Source organism: Aythya ferina (genome assembly GCF_964211825.1).
Source record: "Aythya ferina genome assembly, chromosome: 18".
In the NCBI taxonomy this organism is placed as follows: Eukaryota; Metazoa; Chordata; class Aves; order Anseriformes; family Anatidae; genus Aythya; species Aythya ferina.
Genome location: NC_140317.1, coordinates 2,434,410 through 2,454,223, shown reverse-complemented (window position 1 = coordinate 2,454,223; position 19,814 = coordinate 2,434,410). Strand labels below are relative to the sequence as shown.

The 19,814-nt window shown below is 53.6% G+C and overlaps 1 protein-coding gene across 3 annotated transcripts; it reads left to right on the top strand.

The window, feature by feature from the left end:
- Nucleotides 1–299: 299 nt before the first annotated feature.
- On the top strand, nucleotides 300–18,319 carry LOC311421070 (bMERB domain-containing protein 1-like). Of its 3 annotated transcripts, none has more exons than XR_014684679.1 (7): nucleotides 300–431; nucleotides 5,829–5,949; nucleotides 11,205–11,278; nucleotides 14,590–14,704; nucleotides 14,827–14,900; nucleotides 15,242–15,485; nucleotides 15,930–18,319. XR_014684679.1 is itself a non-coding variant. In XM_084492598.1 (7 exons), the coding sequence occupies exons 1-6, from the start codon at nucleotides 368–370 to the stop codon at nucleotides 15,624–15,626; spliced, it is 567 nt and encodes a 188-aa protein (XP_084348724.1). In that variant the 5' UTR covers nucleotides 300–367; the 3' UTR covers nucleotides 15,627–15,659; nucleotides 15,930–18,319. The 3 variants fall into 3 exon arrangements, 2 of the variants coding, with proteins under 2 accessions (XP_084348724.1, XP_084348723.1); XM_084492598.1 differs by lacking the exon at nucleotides 15,242–15,485 and adding an exon at nucleotides 15,508–15,659; XM_084492597.1 differs by lacking the exon at nucleotides 15,242–15,485 and adding an exon at nucleotides 15,508–15,662.
- The last annotated feature ends 1,495 nt before the right edge of the window (nucleotides 18,320–19,814 follow it).

The following is a 19,814-nucleotide window of genomic DNA, read 5'->3' as shown; positions in this document are numbered from 1 at the left end:
CATCCCCATTCCTGGCAGGAGCCCCAAGCCCGGGGGGGCTCCCGCGGGGCAGCACCTCCCAGCCCCACTGCTGTGACCGGGGGGCGGGGGGGGAGGCTAATTTTATTATTTTATCCTTTATTTCATTATTTTACGTGCTGTTTGCGAGGCGGGAAGGGGAGAGGGGGAGCACATGAAGGACGAAAGCGGGGCCGAGGAGCGGGGCCGGGGGGGGCCGGGGCCGGGGGGGCGGCGGCGGCCGGCAGGGGGCGCGGCGGCCCCGGCGGAGCGGAGCGGATCGGGGGGGAGCGGCGGGAGCCCCCCCGGCCCCGCCCGGCGGAGCGGAGCGGGCAGGGCAGGGCCGGGCAGGGCCGCGCCGTGCTGCGGCATGGAGGGGACGCGGACCCCCCCCCGCTACGGATCGCTCGAGTCCACCCGCTGGCCGCAGCCAGGTGAGCTCCAAACTTTGCCCCGGGTGGCTCCGGTGCTGTCCCCCCGCCACCCCTCCGGTTCTCCCCCCCCTCCATCCTCCCCACGGACTCGGGTACCGGAGCCCCGCGGGGCGCCCGCAGCGGTAGCGGCCCCAAGGGGAGCCGGGCACGGGCCGGGGGAGCCCCCGGGGAGCCCCCGGGAATGGGGCAGGGACGGGGGGACGGGGTGCATGGGGAGGGAGGGAAGGGGCGGCTGGGGGAGAAGGGGTGGACAGCAGGGGATGGAAGGAGGGAGGATGGAGGGGAGAGAGGGTGGAGGGACCGAGGGCTGGCTGGAGGGGAGGAAGGATGGAGGGAGGAATGAGCCCCCCCCGGCTGATGCTGCCCAGAGAGGTGCAGAGCCGCCCTGGTCGGCAGGCTGGGTGCCCACGCTGCCCTTCGCTGCCTTTTCCCATTCTGACCAGTTCCTCCAGAATGAAACGGGGTGGGCCTGGGGGGGGTGGGGGGTCTGACCAGGGGGATCACCCAAATCATAGGACCTGGCCTTGGGGTGGGAGGTGATATCCCCCACACCTGGGCTGTGGGCACCCTGGGGAAAGGAGGCTCCTGCAGCCGGGTCGTCCTTCCAGCTGTAGTCCTACCCTATGGATAGCACAACCTCTGCCCTTCCCCGTCCCTTTCTGCTCCCCGTTAGCCCCTTGCACCCAGCAGGATGGGGACAAGCAGCCAGAAAGTCATGGAGGGAGGCACGGAGCAAACTCCAGCACCTTGCTTGATGCTGCTGTGGGGTTGTTGCCCGTGAAGCTGCTCGGCTCCACAGGGAGCTACCTGAAGTGTCCATCGTTCTCCTTTGTGCCTTCCAGAGCAGTAATATTTATCCCCACCATCTCCCCCTGCCTGAGAAGAGTGTCTGGGTGAGGGCGTGCAGGGGTCTGAGCTTGTCCCGCAGGACTGGGGTGCTCGGCCGTGCACTGCAGGTTCTTGAGGTTCGTGTCCCTCTGCTGGGCACCCCAGGGGACAAGCACTGTGCCACCTCTGTAAATGCTGCCCCAGAGCCGGGCAGCATGTTGTGGTTGCTCTTGTTATCAGACTTGCGGAGCAAGGGCTGGTGGTGGTGAGCTGAATGCCTCCTGCCCACGCTGCTTTCTATGGCAGGGAAAAACCCACAGCTGAGTTAAAGGCCTCTTGGGATGTGGCCCAGGTAAAGGGCCCTGACCCCCCTCCTTGGGGCACTGTCGATCAGTCGCCCAACTTTAATCATCGCTCACAACTCAACCCTGAACTGGCTGCTGCTGTGACTCATCCCAGACTTGCTGCTGGCTGTCTAAATGTTTTCACCAAAGCCATACGGAGTGAAAGTCTCCAGCTATTATACTCCTCATTAACGATACTCTCTTCCCCTGGGCCATGCGTGATGATCAGAGCATCCCCAAGTTGAGATCAAAGCTTTCTCCCCTTACTGGGTTTCCCAGCTGGAAATGCTGCCTGTCGGGGCGCTTTGCTTGGGCAGCGTGGGGCAGATTTCTGTGTGTGGGGCAGATTTCTGTGTGGGGGGCAGATTTCTGTATGTGGGGCAGATTTCCATGCCTGGTGCCACTGCCGCCTGTGCAGCTGTGGGAGCAAAGGGGCCCTGGGCAGCGTGGCTGCACATGTGGTCATCCTGCTGCCTCCCTGAAGGGACACTCAGACTGTAAGCTTGGACACAGGTTTAATGAACGCCTCTGCTATAGCCCCTACTTGGTGCCAGGCACTTAGAAATGGGTGTTAGAAACCCATTCTCAGCTTGGCAAAACCACCTCTGGGGACGTCTTTGGCCCAGCTGTCTGCAGGATGTGCTGGGTTTTACTCCCTTGTGAGCTCTGAGTGTCCACGCTTCCATCTGTGATGGCTTTGTGGAGTCGCTGCCATCACACAGGCTGCGCGGGGAGCTGTGGTGTGGCCTGTGCCTGTAGCTGGGGGGCTCAGGGATGTGGGATCCCCTGCGTCTGCCTGGAGGAAGCATCTCCTGCACTCGCAGAGAAGATCCATGTAATTCCTATGTATTCGTCACAGACTTACCTCATCACATGGAATCACAGAGGAATTTGGATCAGGAGGGAGCTCTGGAGATCTCGAGCCCAACTCCCAAGGATGAGATCCCTTGACCTCTCCAGTCCCAGTTCTTGTTTCCTGAAGGGAAAATGTTTTCCTGCAATCTAACTGGAACCTCCAGTGTTCCAGCTTGTGTTCATCATCTCTTGCCTGATCTTCGCACACCTCCAAAAGGAGTCTGACTCCCTCTTCTCTGCTTCCTCCCATTAGGTAGCTGAGGACAGCCATGAGATCCCCCTTCACCTTTTCTCCTTCGGGTTGAGCAAACCTGCTTCTGTCAGCCTCTCCTTGCCCATCTTGTGCTCCTGTCCCTGCCCTTGCTCAGATGTTCAGCTCTTGGCAAGACTGCCTGTGGTCCTGGGCAGATGCTGGTGGATGGAAGGGGTCTCCACCAGCAAGTTAATCCTATCAGCATCCTGTAGGATAGGGCATCCTATCAGTAGCCCTCGGGTTGCTGTCTGTACGGATTCACTGGTTTCTCATGAGGGTTGATGGATGTTTTTCGTGCAGAGGATTAGCTCTGTTTTCCATTGCCCAGGTGTTTCTGCACCCCACAGTGTCTCCGGTCCTGCTTCCCAAGCCCTTGTGTTTTCTTGGTGCCAATCAACGTGAAGGATTGGCTGATGTTGGGCAGGGTCTCACCCTTACCAAAAACCCCAGCAGCAGCAGCGTGGGGTTTCTGATCCCGAAGACTTTCTCCATTCTTCACTGAAAACAGAAGGGGTAAGGAGGAGGTGCCTGTGACAGATTTTAAGGAAGCAGAGGGAAGCGTTGGGGGCTGGTGGAGGCCCGAACAACAGTGGCAGAAGGGTGCTCCTGCCAGGGGGCTGTGTCCATTTTGCAGGAGCTCTCACCTGGGGCTACCCTTGCTCCTAAATTAAGCAGCTCCAGGCACACCACTCCCTGCTTAGAGCTCTTCTCCAGGACGTACTGCTCCGGTGAGATCTTCCCTGCCGTGCTGAGGACACGTCTTGCCTTAGGGACACTGAGTGCCCTGTCCCAACCACACCACCAAGGGGAGCTTCCAGCTCAAATCCTGCAACCATTGCTCTGCTGCATGGCATAGACCTGTCCCTTGTCCCCACCCCGTGTGTCACTCCTGACCTGCAGCCTCCGCTGTCCTGCAGAAAGGTGGCTGCGGGGTGCATGAGGGCAGCTCCTCCTGCGCAGTGTGTCCCCAGCCACGCTGAATTCCCTGTTGTTGATGCAAACCCACCCTGAGCCGAGCCAGCAGCTCTCTCACCCCTGTGGGCAGCTGCCTGTGGGCTGACATTGCCCACCACTGCCTCCTCCTTCCTTCGTGTACACAGGCGAGGATTCGCTCCCGCAGCTGGGATGGCTGCGGCTAATGAGGTTCTGGGATGAGAAGGGAGAAGGAGCGATGCTGACACCTGTTTCAAGCCATTGTGCTCACTGTTGTGGGTGGGAAGCAGCTGGCTGATGACCTGAGCCAGGTACTTCTGCCACCAGTGATCAGAGCTGTGCTGGGTGAGTCCCCCACCCACCCAGGCCAGCAGTGACAGGAGCTCCCCCGAGCCCACCCCTGTGCTCCAAGCAGGGCTCAGATCTGTCCTCGGCTAATGAGAGCTGCAGTCAGCTTGTGTCTTTGTTTACTGGAGCATCTGTAAAACAAACAGCCTCGTCATTTCAGCCTGGTCACTGAAGGGACACTTGGAGCAATGCAGCTTTTTCCTGACAGGTCTAGAGCCGCACTGAAGTGTAGGCAGCACCCCAGGGAGCGGCTCCTTCAAGTGCACGGTGGCCGTTCTGTCTGCACCCTGGGGTGTGTTACCTGCTTGTCTGCTGCCTTCTGCAGGGAGGTGTGAGCAGGGCACATATACAGAGAGGTGTGAGCAGGGCACACCTGCAGGGAGGTGCGAGCACTGCCCCCAGCCCCCTGCCCATGGCCAGGTGCAGCAGCGAGGCGCTGCGGGGTGGCAGTGCAGCAGGATGCTCGGGATGGGAGCTCAGCATCCCGGTCCCCTAGCAACCGAGGTCCTGTCCCCTAGCAACAGCAGCCCGGTCCTGCAGCAACCGCATCCCTGGTCCCGTAGCAACCCCAGTCCGGTCCCCTAGCAACCCCTTCAGGCCGATGGAAAGCAGGCTGGGGGCTTGAGGGGGGGTCCTGGGCTTGTTTGCAGCAGAGGCAAGAGCTGATGGGAGGCAGCACATCCAGCCTCACGTTGTGTCCAGCCCACATTTCCCTTGATCTGTCCTGAGCGGGCGCTGGCTCCTAGGAGCATCTTGAGAGTTCAGGATGGGGAACGACTGAGGATTCGGCATGCTGGTGTTGGCTGAAAGGGTCCTGGATGGCTGCTGGGGAGGGAGGCATTCTCCGAGTAATCCTCATTAGTTTCTAAGCCAGAAAGAGAGGAGAACTATTCCCCAAACCAGTCATGGTAACCTAAACTACTCATATTGCTGCTCTTAAACCTTCTCCACCAGCAGCCTTGGAAACATGCCTCACTCTGGGAACAATTTCTCCAGCAGTTTTAAGTGATGAGCAGAGGACCAGTGAGTGCGGGGTGCTTTGCCTTGTGCCTTTGTACTGATCTCTTCCTGCCCTGCATGGGCAAAGTCCCAGGGCTGCAGAAAGGCAAAGTCTCATAGCAGAGATGTGTGCACTGTGGAGATCCAAAGGAAGCACAATTTTCCCCTGATGTGTGTGATTGTTAACGTTGTCTCATAGCCTGGCTTTGCTGTAGCTGCTGACCCCCCCCCCCCCAACCTGTGCTGCGCGTACATCACAGGAGAGCCAGATTAGCCTGCGTGTGATGAATGCACTGCTGCACGTCACTGATAACAAGCTCGCTGACATGATGCTGAGAGCCAGACTGGCAGGGAGCAGGGAGCTGGCCTTCTCTATCCCATAAAACAGGCTGGGGGTTGCTGCAGGCTGTGCAGGCTTGTAGGCACTGTGTGAATCAGTGGGACATCAGTGGGACATGGGTGGAGGCAGAGCTGGTGGTCAGAGCAGGATGATGCCTGCTGGACTCTCATCCTGCCCATTCCCCCGGCTTGCCACCACGCTCTTCTGAAATACGAGAGCCTCTTTTTCCCATATTTTGCTGTGATGTTTTTGGCTCTTGTCCTGAGTCAATGACATACCCTTTTCCTGACTGTTTCCCCAAGTGGGTTTCCCAAAGTACTCTTTCCATGAATGTGTCGGGCTCTTTCCTCTTGCAGCAGCAACCTGGAAAAGAACTTAAAACTGCACACGCTTACTGGTGATGCTGTCTGGTGTTTGCAGGGGGTCTGGGAAACGCCATCATCCTCAGCACCTTAAATGTCAGCTGATGGCTGATGTGGCTCCATTTTCCTTTACAGAGGATGAAATTGTTTCCATGGCCGACTCCACCACCACCATCGATGACATCGAAGGGGAACTCTTCAAAATCGAGAGGATCAGGGAGATCCTGGTGAGGAGGGAGTCGGAGCTGAGATACATGTGAGTGCTGGGAGCCAGCCTGTTTCTATGCAAACAGAGTTGATGGCATGGGTTTAACCAAGCTAAAACATGCCCATATTCCACCATGAGCACCCCATCTTCTCAGCAGGTTCATGCTCAGCTCTTGGGCTGGGATTGGGAAGGGCCCTGAGGTTTGGTGTCTCATTGCTGCTCTCTGGAGATACTGCTTTGCCCCAGCACGCAGATCTCTGGCTGTTGAACAGCCATGTGGCTGCAGTTTTCCGTCCCCACGCTGCAACGTTACGCATCCTCCCAGCTCTGATGTGTCTGGACCAGCCTCAGTCCCTCGTTCCCAGCACAGCCTTTGCAGCTAGATGTGGGGGGAAGGGTTTTCTCCAGGGCTCAGGGCTGTAGTCAAAACAGTTTTGGAGTAAAATTCTGAATGCCTTTCATATTTAAGGCAATCAATAGTCACTGTGCTGCAGTGACTGAGGGTGATGAAGAACATTTTCTCAGGATATATATTGGGATCTGCTGTGGTGTGGGAGGAGAAGGACTGACTTACCCATGCTCCAGATTACAATGGCACAATGGTCTCCACTGAGTTCTTCCCTTTTGGAGTATCAGCACGGAGAATTTGGGTGCACAGAGTGCCAAGATCAAAGTGGCACAAAAAGAATCACAGAATCTTAGAATATCCAGAGTTGGAAGAGACCCACAAGGATCATCGAGTCCAACTTCTGGCCCCACACAGGTCTACCCAAAAATTCAGACCGCATGGCTGAGAGCACAGTCCAAACGCTTCTTGAACTCTGACAGGCTTGGTGCCGTGACTACGTCCCTGGGGAGCCTGTTCCAGTGTGCGACCACCCTCTCAGTGAAGAACCTCTTCCTGATGTCCAGCCTAAAGCTCCCCTGCCTCAGCTTGCCACCATTCCCACAGGTCCTGTGACTTGTGATTAAGGAGAATAGATCGGCGCCTGTCCCTCCACTCCTCCTCGTGAGGAAGCTGTAGGCCGCGATGAGGTCTCCCCTCAGCCGCCTCTTCTCCAGGTTGAACAGGCCCAGTGCCCTCAGCCGCTCCTCATACATCTTCCCCTCTAGGCCCTTCACCATCTTAGTTGCCCTCCTCTGGACACTCTGCAGCAGTTCAATGTCCTTTTTGTACTGTGGTGCCCAGAACTGCACACAGTGCTCAAGGTGAGGCCACACCAGAGTAGAGCGGGACAATCACCTCCCTCGACCGACTAGCGATGCTGTGCTTGATGCACCTGAGGATATGGTTGGCCCTCCTGGCTGCCAGGGCACACTGCTGGCTCATATTCAACTTGCTGCCAACCACAACCCCCAGATCCCCCTCTGCGGGGCTGCTCTCTAGTGTCTCATCGCCCAGTCTGTACAGCCGGGGTTGCCCCGTCCTTGGTGCAGGACCCGGCACTTGCCTTTGTTAAACTTCATGTGGTTGGTGATCACCCAGCTCTCCAATCTCTCTGGATCTCTCTGCAAGGCCTTTCCACCCTCAACAGTGTCAACAACTCCAAGTTCAGTGTCATCAGCAAATTTGCTCAGAACACCTTCTAGTCCTACATCCAAATTGTTTATAAAAACATTGAAGATGACTGGTCCTAAAATGGAGCCTTGGGGGACCCCACTGGTGACAGGCTGCCCATTTACCACAACCCTTTGAGCCCTGCCTGTCAGCCAGCTGTTCACCCATCGTATGATGTTTTTATCTGGCTATATGCTGGACATTTTGTCCAGTAGGATCTTATGAGAAACTGTGTCAAGAGCTTTACTGAAAAGGCAGAAATAAAGCCAGTTTGATGCAGAGGGATGGCCACAAGAGAAAAGCTCATGAAGCAAAGCTGCGGCAAAGCTGCACAGCCCCTCTGGGGCCGCTGGGGTCTGCAGTCCTGACTCTGGCTTAGTGGGCAGAGGCAACTGGGAGGCAGCTGAGAAAAAAAGCAAAGATCCAAGGGGCTGGAAGGCTCACTGCAACATGAGATAAACAGGTGGCGCTCCCAGCACAGCTCTGCATATCATGCGCATGGTTTCCAGCTTGCAAAGACCTGCATGCCATCAGCGAGAGGCAAAGCAGGGTGCTTGGCCAAGACGCCTCTGAGCCAGAAACATAATGAGGGACATACCCTGGGTCAGCTCAGAGCTGCAGAAAGCTGGGTCAGACCCATGGAAATGGGGCTCCCAGCTCCCTGCACTGCCCTAGGGCAACCCTCAAAGTCCTGGTGTGGGCGAAGAGGGAACATGCCATGCACGTGGAAGTGAGATGTTATCTGTCGGCCTCATTAAAATCTCAATGACCCAAATCAAAATTCAACAAGCAGTTATAATTTGAATTGCGATGATACTAGCATTCATGGTCTGAATTGATTATGCTTTTTAATATCACTACCTTGCTACAGTCAGCCCAGTCCTGAGCTCCCGTGCGGTCAGGTCAGCCGCAAACCTGTGATTTTTTAATGGTAATTGGAAAAAAAAAAAAAAAAAAGTATTTACTGGGCTACAGTACTTGACATGCTGCTATTTTAACATGTTTGGGTCTCCACTGGTGCCTGCACCACAGGGATGACAGGAGCCTGGCAGTGCCCATGTAAACCCGCTGCCTGCAGTAGCTGTGAGCTGGACTGTGGTCTCATGGCTCAGATTTGGAGTGATGACCTCTGTGAGGGATCAGCACAGTTCGTCCCAAATCTATTGCTGAAACGGATTTTTGGAAGTCATAAAAAGTGAAGTACTTAAATGCTTTCCATGGCAACCAGTACCTAAATCTCACGGGTGCTGTCAAAACTCACAGCTCTTGGTTTTCTGTATCCCATTATTTGTTTTCTATGTCCTTGGGTGGGTACGGCTGCAAAATTCATCACTGGGAAGTTTTTGGAGGCACCAGAATTGCATGTCTGAGCAGCTGGGAGTCACTGCCAGGGACAAGGGAACTCCCAGGCCTGGCTTCTGCATGGTGGGTTTAGACAGGATGGGGCTGTGGGGCTGCAGTGGGGCTTATTTTACCAATGGGGGAAAAAATAGGATCAGTTGGACTGTAGGTCTCAGGGAAATGGACATCTCCGTTGATGTGCCACCAAGCGGAGATGTGACTTGTCTGGTCAGTCCATAGGGACTGGTGTTTTCTTCTTGCTGGAGATGTCAACCTAAAATATTACAACATTTCTGTGTTTAATATTTAATGTTCAATATTTACAACATGTCTGTGCTGTGGAAAACAATGACACTCCTGGCATTTCTCCCGTTACAGGGCAAAAGAAAGGTCTGAATTTCCTACGAGAGGTGCAGCTTCACTCCTTACCTGCTCTGTGCAGAAGTGACCTGCTCTGATCCCAGAGCCAGGCAGGGCAGCACGGCCGTGGCTGATGCTGCAACATTATCTCAGGTGGCAGAAATAATCCCAACTCCAGCAGCAGCCTCCTGGGTGCTTGCCTTTGCAATCTCTCCCAGGTTTTATTGAAATGACAATTTTTATTACCACCCATTCATTACTTTTATTATAAGTTTTCAAATGATTTAATTCAATTTTAATTTTGATATTTCAGTTATCATTTGACTCTTTATTTTAATTTTAATAAGTCTATCACCGTTGATCAGCCAGTTGCCCATGTGTCCTGTGCAGCCCTCCTGCTCGTGCTCTTTGCAGAAGCTCAGGGCTCAGCCACCAAGGCACGAGGAGCAGGTGATACAAGGACAGACAGAGCTCCCTCTTCTCCCTGCACAGCTGCCAGCCGTTGGCATTGGTGGACCTGCGCAGTGCAGTCTGCAAACAAGTGAAGACACTGTCAGATGGAGCAAGGGAATAACAGAGCCAAGAGGAAAGACTTCCTCCGCCTGGGATGTTCTCCTCCTACAGCGATATCACACGGGGTCCCTCTTCATCAGTCTGTTCGTTTTCCTTTCTCTAATTAATATTTCTGGTGTCCTCGGCACAGCTGACAAATCTGCAGCTTCGAGTAGCTCTAGCGTGACTCATCCCAGATGGGTGGACGGCGTGACTCAGTGGAAGGGCCGGCAGGATTACCGAAGTTGCAGGCAGGGCTTTTAATAACAAAGGCACATCTGTTCAAGGTGGCACCAGCTCGTGAGTCGACTGTGTATTATCTGTAGACACAGATCATGTTTTAGGGTTTCTCATCACTCACAGATGTGGAGCTTGCTAAAAATATCAGCTGAGTTCTTCCAGGTTGGATGCTTTGCCATGCACCCTGCACAGCATCCATGGAGTGAGTTTTCCTGCCTTCAGGTCTTGGGTGACCTTGGGAAGCTCATGTCAAGATGCTGGAGTGCTTGGTAGGGCTCAGGAGGACGTACAGAGTCTCTATCAAGGTTAAAAAAAAAAAAGGGGGGTTTCTGATTCCTTGATTTCAAATGAGCCAGTGGCCCAAATCCCCTGAGTAGGGTTCTCTGTTTCCTGGGTGCCTCAGTGCCATTGGAGAGTGTCCCAAACCCTTCAAACTGAGGCATTAAAGTTCACTGTGACCAGACATCATCATTCCTCGGTCTTGTCCAAGTGGGGCTTTAGTGAGGGCACAAGCATGTGATATTTTTGTGATAAATCAATGAGTAAATTGGGTTAAGCCTTCTCCACTAGCTGCACTCACACCGGTGCACCTTTGGGGGTGGCTGAGCATCTATGGTGCTTCCTCCTCCCCGGGCATCACCACACTGCCCCAGCACGGTGTGTGCCACCCTGCTGCTGACACTTGAGCTAAGCTCAGTGCCGCCTTGGGCTTGTCCTTCTTGGTGTCTTGCTGCTGCCGTGAGATGGTTTCATTGCCCACGGCTTCAGCAGGCACCTTTTCTCCTGTTGAAATGACCTTGCTCCTCAGCAGGCACCTGCAAAGTTTGCACACTTTTCCCCTGTGTTGTATTTCATTTTTCTGACTCTTTTTTTCATTTCTGCAGAAAGCTGGTATTAAAAGTGTCAGACTTTTCTTGGTGGTGGCAGTTTCTCTTTGCTTTTAGATTTTGCTATTTAAGGATTTTTTTTTTTTTTGAGAAGAAACACAACTGCTATTGCATGTGCCAGGTTTTAATAAGGTATCATTGTCATTAGAGTGACAAAACTTTTGCTTTGCCAACAGCCGGTGACACAACCCATTTAGCTGCAAAAGCTGCTCTGAGATGAAGTGGCTGCCGATTCCCAAGGGAAGGCAGGTAGATCTGTGCTCCCCACCGTGGGCACTGAGGGCATGTGCTGGGTTTTGCTCTGGACATTTTACACCTTTCCTCTCCCAGCGTTTCCCTCAGTGGTTTCATTTGTGTCTCTGCAGGATGGATGACATTCAGCTTTGCAAAGAAATCAGCCGGCTGAAAAAGGAGCTTCAAAAACTGATAGCCCTTCCAGGTAAGGCTTTGTAGAACTTCAAAGAGCTGCACCCTGCCTCTGCACTCAGCAGAAAGATTGCCATGAAATCCAAAAAGCTCTTCACCATGTCCCCCCTTGGGACGCTCCCAGAGATGCTGCGGCTGCAGGCAGAGCATGAGCAGCAGGAACTTGGCTCCTTTGGTGTGACCCAAGGTCTTTCTCGGGACAGGGAGACCTCGTGCAGGCCTAAGCTGACAGCAGAGGAAACAGAAGGGGAAGAAATACAAGTCCTCTGAGGAGCAGCGTGGGTCTGGTAGAGGGGGAAGACAGGGAAGGGTTGAGTTAGGTTCCAGTGAATGGTGGGACCTGCTGCGTCCACTGAGAACATGGCTTGGGTGAGTTAAGGGGAGAAGCAGGGGACATTGTGAGACCACACCTTGGAGGCAGCGGGATGAGAGAGACCTTCAGAGGCCTCAAGAGCATGGAAAACAATGAATTGGTGCTATGACCATGTCAGAGATGTCTGTCAGCAGCAGGGCAGAGGGCAGCATCTGCCAGGACAGGGCTCCTGGTTGCAGCCATGGTAAGATGGGTGCTGGGTGTCCCTGTCACAACCAGACCTGCCCTTCTGTGGCCAAATCTTAGCTCTCTAAAGGATCCCCTTCAGCCAAAATACTTTAATGAAAGCACACACCAAACAACTCCAGGTTCGAATGAGAAAGAACAAGAAGGGCTTCCTCACACACTTGCCATCACTGCTCATCAAGCTGTGCCTCCTCCTTGGACATCCCCATTCAGCCCCAGGAAGGACTCTGGCTGTGTTTTCAGGACCAGGTGGGAGTCAGGTCCCTGCTTACTCGTACTCATGTGAGCCTTAAGATCCGGACCTCGGTTACTTCCACCACAGGTACCTCGCTGAAGATGCTGTGCTGAGACCACGGAGTGGGTAGCAGGGGGCGATGCCTGGGCCCAGCTGTGCACATCTGCTCTCCAGAGCAGCTCAGCTCAGCAGGTCTGCGCCCGAGGTTATCCCCAAGCCAAGGGTGGCAGAGACCTTTTCTGCTGCCATAGTGTCGCTGTGCTGTGTGTGCTTGTGAAACACCAGACTGAGGCAGGTTAGAGCCCAACTGCTGCTTAATATGCAGGTCTTTGTCAGATTAATATAACCTGGCCACATCAGAGGGAGGTTCAGGCTTGGGCGGGGGAGGATTCTGCCATGAAGACAGGAGCTGCATGAGAAATGTAGACCCACATCTCATAGGGATTTTTAATTCAAACAGCTTCTAGTTTGTAAATTAAGGCATGACTTAAATGGTGGCTTAGGAACAGAGTTAAACTTGTTTTCTGAAGATTGAGGAATGTGGCTGGCTTTTCTTCATCTGCTTTGGTCTTTAATTTCATGTCTTTTCATTGTTCCCAGATTCAGCTGAAGCAGGAATGCTGCTTACATGAGGGATGCTTTTTTTGCCTTCTTTATAACTTGGCTCAAATCAGGCCGTGCTGGAAAAATCCTGCAAATTGCCTGCTTTGTGAGACTGTAGCAGCAGATCATTCATAAAAATGGGTGTTGAGGTTTGGTTCAGAGAAGGATTCAAAGACGTCAGTGCTTACTCAGAGCTCATCCAGACCTGTGGCATGAAATCTCACCAGACCAAAGTGCCTTTAATAATTCAGAGAGATACCGTGGTCATGATGGACTCTGACATCAGCAGGTTGGAAAAAAAGGTGCAGTGTTTGTACAGTGGGTTAACTCTGATGTGCTGTAACTCAGGAATGGAGACTGCTAACTAACTCCAACTAAGCCGTTATGTTTGTGGCCAGCCTGATGATTCTGATTTTCACGGCAGCCTAATGACACTGTGCTTTAATTCCCAGCAGACAGGTGGGAGCTGCTGCAGGAGGCTGTGGCAATGGCCCTGTGACTTTCCATTAACTCTTCATGGAGAAAGACCCATGTCTGTGTCCCAGATCAGCTTTTTCTGCCGGGGAGCTCAAGCTCACTCCCTGCACAAAACCACAATTGGAGGAGAAGCCTTTGTTTTCTGGGGGTGTTCCTAACAGCATGATGATAATGAATTCCTTCTACTCAGACCCCCACAGCAGCACCTCCCAGCAATTCATAGCAGACTTTAAACTACAAATCAATACACAGTTTACGTAACTGCTGAGACCCTGCTGACAGGGTTTGCTCCATACTGAGAATTTTGCTGCATTTTTATTTAGCTGAAGAAAAACTGGAGATTGATCCATCGTGTGCTGGATTGATTTTGGAGCTGGCCGCTGAATTCAGAAATGGTGTTAAATAGCTGCAGCGCAGACAGTCACAATTTCCTCCCAAGGTAGCTCTCCGTTTAGATCTAACACTCCTCTATCTTATAGAATCATAGAGTGGTTTGGGTTAGAAGGAACCTTTAAAGGCCATCTAGCCCAATCCCCAAGGATCTCCACGTATCCTGCTTACCAGTATGTACCAATTTATATGGAACATGACATCACAGTGATGTGAGAGTTTCCTGGGTCTTCACTAATTCACTGCCCAAAGATACGTGGCACAAGTGCTTGAGTTAGGTCAGTGTGGGTGTGCAGGTGACAACCAGGGCTAGTACATTCAAAATAGCCTGGCAGACACTTGCAGTCATCCTTGTCATTGGGGGTGGATGGAGCCCATGTAGGCTGACAATGTTTTGAAAGGTCAGATGCACTGGGTAAGATCACAGGGACAGTGCTCAGCAGGGAATAAGGCTATGAAAAGCAGTGGATTGTGTTTGTTTTCATGTCTTTCTCTATACAGGATGGTGGTGCAACATGTTCCCAGAGCATATGGGCATTGCTGATAATTCCCCCCTTCTGTTTTTGAGTCACTTGGATCCCTGGCTGTTTTCTCAAGGACCTGGCTGAGTGGACATGGTTGGGTGTTCTGGCATGGGAAGTGCGGGTTAGGCACATCCTGGCAGAAGGATGATACCTGAATCTGACATTTTTGAGCACCTTGGGACCAGGTGTCCACCCTCTTCAGCAGTGACACCTAGAGAGCCATGGTGTCCCACCAGTGAGGCGACTTTGCTTAGCAACCCTTTCTCTGTTTTGCGAAGCTCCCAGTTGCATCTAGCAATGCTCATCCCCATGGAGTTTTGGTGAGAAACTCAAAATTCAAAGTTTGATCACACCAGACCCAGGTGGTTTGAGATGAGGTTGTCGCTTATTTAGCAGCCTGTATCTGGGTCCAGGCACTTTGTGTTGGATTTTTCCCCTGCTGTTATATCTGTTTCCAAGTGGGGCAGAGCAAGCTTGGCCTTGGCACGGGAGTGTTGACCCCTGCTGTTGTGTAAAATATGCTCCTTGTGCTGCAGAGACCGAGAAGTCCAACGAGGAGAAGCAGAAGGAGGAGGAGCTGGTGCAGCAGATACACAAGCTGGTGGAAACTCGGGATTTTCTGGTGGACGATGTGGAGTTTGAGAGGCTCAGGTAGCTGGGTACAATTTATTCCTTGCAATGAGGACAGTGCAATCTGTCCTTAGATCGGCGTTATGCTTTGCCAGATGCCTCGCTGCTCCTTTCCCAGGTACTAATCAATCTCTTTATCACAGGGAGAGAGAAGAAGACAAGGAAATGGCAGAATTCCTGCAAAATAAGCTCTCCAAAAGCTACCTCCAGAAAGCAAGTAGGTGGCTGATGAGTTTTATTCCTCCCATTGAACCTCCCTGCCAGTTTCTCCCTTCTTTAAGCACTTTGTTCACAAGAGTTCATTGTTCTTTGTGGGGCGAGCTTACCTGGAGGCTGTCTGTTGGTGGAGGAGGGTGTGGGGAAATGGCAAGTTTGGGGTGCTGGTGCTTGAGATCATATTGTGGAAGCATCACAAATCAGTAGATGCTGTGCTTCCGTTTACCCTCCTGGCACTTCTCAGCCAGCATGGCCTATGAGGACTAGGACAAGTGGGTGTCCTTTCATGGTTCATGTACTTCATCTGACCTTTTTGAACCATCCTCTTCCATTTCATCACAGTTAGCTGAGGTCACAAGTCACGGTATCCATCCAGCCGTCCTCTCTTCATGGCCTTTGGTGGCAGGCCAGCCTTCCCTGTGCCTCCATCAGTGCTGGAGGAACACCTCCCCAGCGTGGTGGGTATCTCCTGCCCCGGGTCCCTGTGCCTCTGCGTGAGGAGGGGCAGCACCACAGCCCTGAGAGGAGCTCTCAGAAGAAGCAATGGGCCTGTGCTCTTGTCAGCGAGCAGACACCAACCCTAAAGGTAACAATGCCTCTCTCCATAGCTCCTGTCAAAGAGAAGAAAATGACTTCCAGAGGGCAGCAAACCTCCGCCCCGTATATGACCAAGACAGGCCTCACACTGCTCAAGGAGTGCTGTGGCTTCACCTGCTCCATCATGTAGCCAGTCCCCAGCTCCTCTGCACAGGACATGACCGTGGTAGTGTTCGCCTCCTGGGCTGGGTGACAGGGGTTCCCTGGAGTACTGGGGCTGCCTGTACAGGGTGGGTGAGCGCTGATATATGGGACACAGAGCTCCTGGCACAGCAGGAATGGGGTGCGAGGGACCACCAGGCTGCAGCCCATGGGGCTGGAAGGGAGGCAGCAGTGGTGATGGCTGGAAGGAGGCCGAGGAGATGGAGGGAAGCATGAAGGGAATAATGTGGTTGCAACCCTTGGTTTCCTATTTCTTTCATTTTCTCCCCAGGTCTCCAGCCAGAGTCCACTACCTGCTGTCCTCCGAGAGTTTCAACCTCCTGTCATTATTCATGCTTCCCACTGCAGCACCGCCACTGAAGAGACTTTCCAAGTAGGCTGGTGCAAGCTTGAATGATGGCATGTCTCCTTGGTGCCACGTCAATGGTCGTCTCCTCCATGACATCAACTGAATCCCACCTGAGCTCAGCTTGGCAGAGGTGTGTGCAGCAGTGAGCCCACGACAAAGAGGTTCTGCACCTGCCGGTGTAATAAAACAAGCACTTGGAGCTAACGTTTGGAGAACATCGTGCTCCACCATCCAAGAGAAGCTGTTGCCACAGATCTCATCCTTGGCCTTGTACCTTGTACCAGCTTGTGAGTCTCTGTGGGATGGTTCCTAAGGACTCTTTGTGGGGAATGTCTCTGGTCTGGGTTTTGTTGCATTTGCCTTGATGTTATTGCCAAGTCCCCTATGGCTCTGGGTAGATCTGTGGGAAGTGGGAAGGGCATTGCCTGGGGCCGGCTGAATGAAGGGCTAATTCTTGTGATGCTTTCACCTGAGCACAGATGTAGTGTGTTGAACTACAGGCAGATGATCTGCTTTCTCCACCTCGCTATTACTGGGTTCAGTTTCAGCTCCAAGGAAAAAGAGGAAATCAGAGAAAAAGAGGAAAGGAGACAAAATCAGAAGAACAGAGCAACATGCAAAGGAAGATGAATCCAAATGGGAGACTAGAAATGTGGCAGGGAAGGTTGAGAGAGCAGGTGAGAGACACCCTCAATGCCAAGAGGGCACTCGGCCCTGCCCTCCAGTGCCCATCCAGTGCCCCCAGGCTTAGCACCATGAGCTGGACCTAAGTCCTATGTGAAAGGCTCACAGCACCCCGAGGTCACCCAGTGTTTCAGTCCTGCTGTCCCCTCTGAGCATCCCCATGTGGAGATGGCACAGACAGAACTGCTACACCCACTGCAGCAGGACAGGGGCTCTCCTCACAGGCTGTGGAGGCCTCTCACATCTCGAGCCCTGCCTGCCCTGTAGGGTGGTGTCGTGTCACTGGGTGGCCCGGGGTGGCCTCCCCTTTGGGTGGCTGCCCAGGAGCTTGTGCTGCCCTCTGGCGAAAGTGCTGAGGCCTTCAGCTCAGCCCTGCTGCAGCTTGCCGGTGGGCCTGGAGGTGGTGGGTGCCTCTGCCTGGCCCAGGGCCCGGCGTGCCCATGTCAGAGAGGTTGCAGCCCACCTGTCTCTTCTCATTGCACCTGAAAGCACATTCATCCCTATAAAACCATGCAGGTGGGACCCTTCCTGGTGCAATGTCACAAGCAGGTCCAAGTTCCTCCTGCATTTCTCTATCAGCACTGCCAGAAATCCCAGTTCTCTAACCTTTGAAAGGGGGTTTCCACTCACTTGTCCTTCCTGAGCAATCTTCTCTCCATGTGGTTCTTACCAGCAGCAATGAAAGTCCACGAGCTCTTAAGCAATCCCTCTGCACACTCACAGGCCGGGGTGCAGGGCCCCAGCAGGCTGTCACTGTACCTGGTCACCTCTAGCAAACTTGACCCCACTTTGGTTCAGGTCTCCTCTGAGCTGACCTCAATGGTCTCAGTCTGAAGCCTGCTTACATTTTGTGCTGCTTATTGTTAACGACCTACTGCACCCCTTGCCGGTTCCTGGTGTTCCCCTTGCTTTGGGGAGGCTCCACTGCAGGCTGGAGGGAGCGCCCCATGGAGCTTCCCTCCACTTTGCCAGCTGGGTGTAACAACACGAGGTACCTCCGCACCGCAATACACGGCTGGGGCTGTTGCTCAAGCAGCAGTGACAGGCCAGCAGCAGTAGCATCCAGCCTGGAGCTGGTGGGACAGATTGGGCCTCTCTACTCTTCCAGACACTGTCCCGTGGCTGCTGTGCCTGGCGGTGCTGCAGCCAGGCGTGGAGCGATGTGGGTGCTCGCTGAGACCCACACAGACCCGGGGCTCAGGGCCTACAAGACCCCTCGCACTGTGCTCACCTTCCCCAGGCCTTGGGAAGGGTGAATTCCTGAGCCAGGATGTTTTGTTGGGCCAAGAGGGAGCCAAAGGCCGGGAAGGGCCCTTGATCCACTGCTTGGTCCCCAAATTCATCACTACCTCCACCCCTCCAGGCCCCAGGAGCCAGACTTCAGCTGGTGTGCAGTGCTTGGGCAGGCAGGGAGGATGGCCAGGAAGGAGATGGGGAGGATCCCGACCTGTTTTGCTCTGTGTTTGCCGGCTGTGTTTGTGTGGCTGGTTGTGGAACAGAAGGCAGGCTGCTGTCCTGGTCATATGATCCTATTTGGCCTGTGTTTTACCTGATGGCAAAGGTGCGCAGCACACGGGAGCGACACTCGTTCATGTGCATTGACTTCAACTAATAAATGTCTGTTGGAAGCTTGGTTTGTAAATATCTTCTCCTGCTTGAGGCCTTGGCAGAGATACGTCAGGCAGTGCTGCAGCAGGGCAGTTGGAGTGGAACAGAAAGAAGGTCCCGAAAAATCAGGCTGGGTTTTGGAGCTCCCTGGTATTTTACGAGGACAGAGCAGCCCATGCCACAGCAGTAAGATACCTGACCCTTCCCTTTCTGGCTGGTGACCTAACATTCACTTTTGGGTCAGGCTGAAAAGTCCTTGGAAAGGCAGGAGACTTCCTTTCTGGGTGAATATCCTCACATTTCTGTGAGCACTCAGAACTCTGCACTGGGTTAATATCCTTTAGCACTCAGAGCTCTTCATGGGTTTGGTGTATTTATTCATTTATTCACTGACACAGGTCTCCTGTCCTCGCCAAGCCTCAGTGGTACCATTTGTGGGTGGCTTGTGGCACATCAAGTGTCTTCTACACGTGATGCTTGGGTCAACGGATCTCTGAAGGGATCTGGTTGCACCAGCTTTCCTCCTGGCCCCCAGCTTGATCCCTCCTGCCTCCCCCCCAGGGTGCTCTCTGGAAGAGGAGAGCGCCTGCAAACTGTAGGTTCTCATGGATTTTGGTGTTGCGTGTCCTCAGTGAGTCAAGAAGAGGAGAAGCACCTTGTGGTGGCCGTGCTGGGGAGGTGGGAGAGGGGCTGGGTGGGAGCAGAGAGCAGGACAGCCTCTGTGCATTGCTGCAGATGCGTAGCACCAGGGAAGCTCAGGGTCATCCACGGACACAATGTGTGCTTTGGTGCCAGCGACTGCTGAGAGGGGGCCAGGCAGCTCCCGCACCCACACCCTCTCTTGGATCAGGCAGCTGAAAACCGTATGTGCAGAAACAATGCTCTAATTTGTGTTTAATGACTTTCATGTCTGCCACCTGGCACCCGCTGGTTCTTGGCGTGCCAAGTCCTGGGTGAGTGCTAATTAGGGGGTTAACAAGCCAGTAACATCCTCTGAAGTCATGGCTGAGGACAGCAGTCGCTGCTAGCACAGGGCCGTGTCCCTGCCTCCTTGCAGAGTGCCTAAGGGGAGGCAGCAGCCTGCAGGTGAGAGCACCAGGAGGTGACAGTGCCCCTCTGTACGGCCGTGTCGGAGCACATCGTGTCCTTCGGGCTGACGGTGGCAGCAGGCGTTTCTGCTGCTCGGGGGCACAAGCCCCTCCAGTGGAGATCCCACTGTCAGCGGTGGGACAGGAGCAGTGGGGACCAGCATCTCAAGCTCTTGCCCACGCTGATGGAATAGCAGGCTGCTCCAGGGGAAATGTTGACAGAGTCCAGATTAAACCAGTAACAACATTGCAATGTGCTGGGGATTTTCCATCAACAAGAGGCAAAACAGACTGTGAATTTAGCCAATACTTTAATCATCTCTTCTCTGTGCCAAGAGAAATCTTACAAAAACAAAACAAAACAAAACAAAAAAACCCACTACCTAAATCCAAAAAAATACAACGCAAACAAACCCAAACCCTGCAA

What these genes read in the sequence shown, in the direction of transcription:
- LOC311421070 (XM_084492598.1), top strand. Translation starts at nt 368, where the DNA reads ATGGAGGGGACGCGGACCCCCCCCCGCTACGGATCGCTCGAGTCCACC. An exon ending in CACCCGCTGGCCGCAGCCAG is followed by an intron (nt 432 to 5,828) that starts GTGAGCTCCAAA and finishes TTTCCTTTACAG; the next exon opens with AGGATGAAATTGTTTCCATG. An exon ending in AAGCTACCTCCAGAAAGCAA is followed by an intron (nt 14,901 to 15,507) that starts GTAGGTGGCTGA and finishes CTCTCTCCATAG; the next exon opens with CTCCTGTCAAAGAGAAGAAA.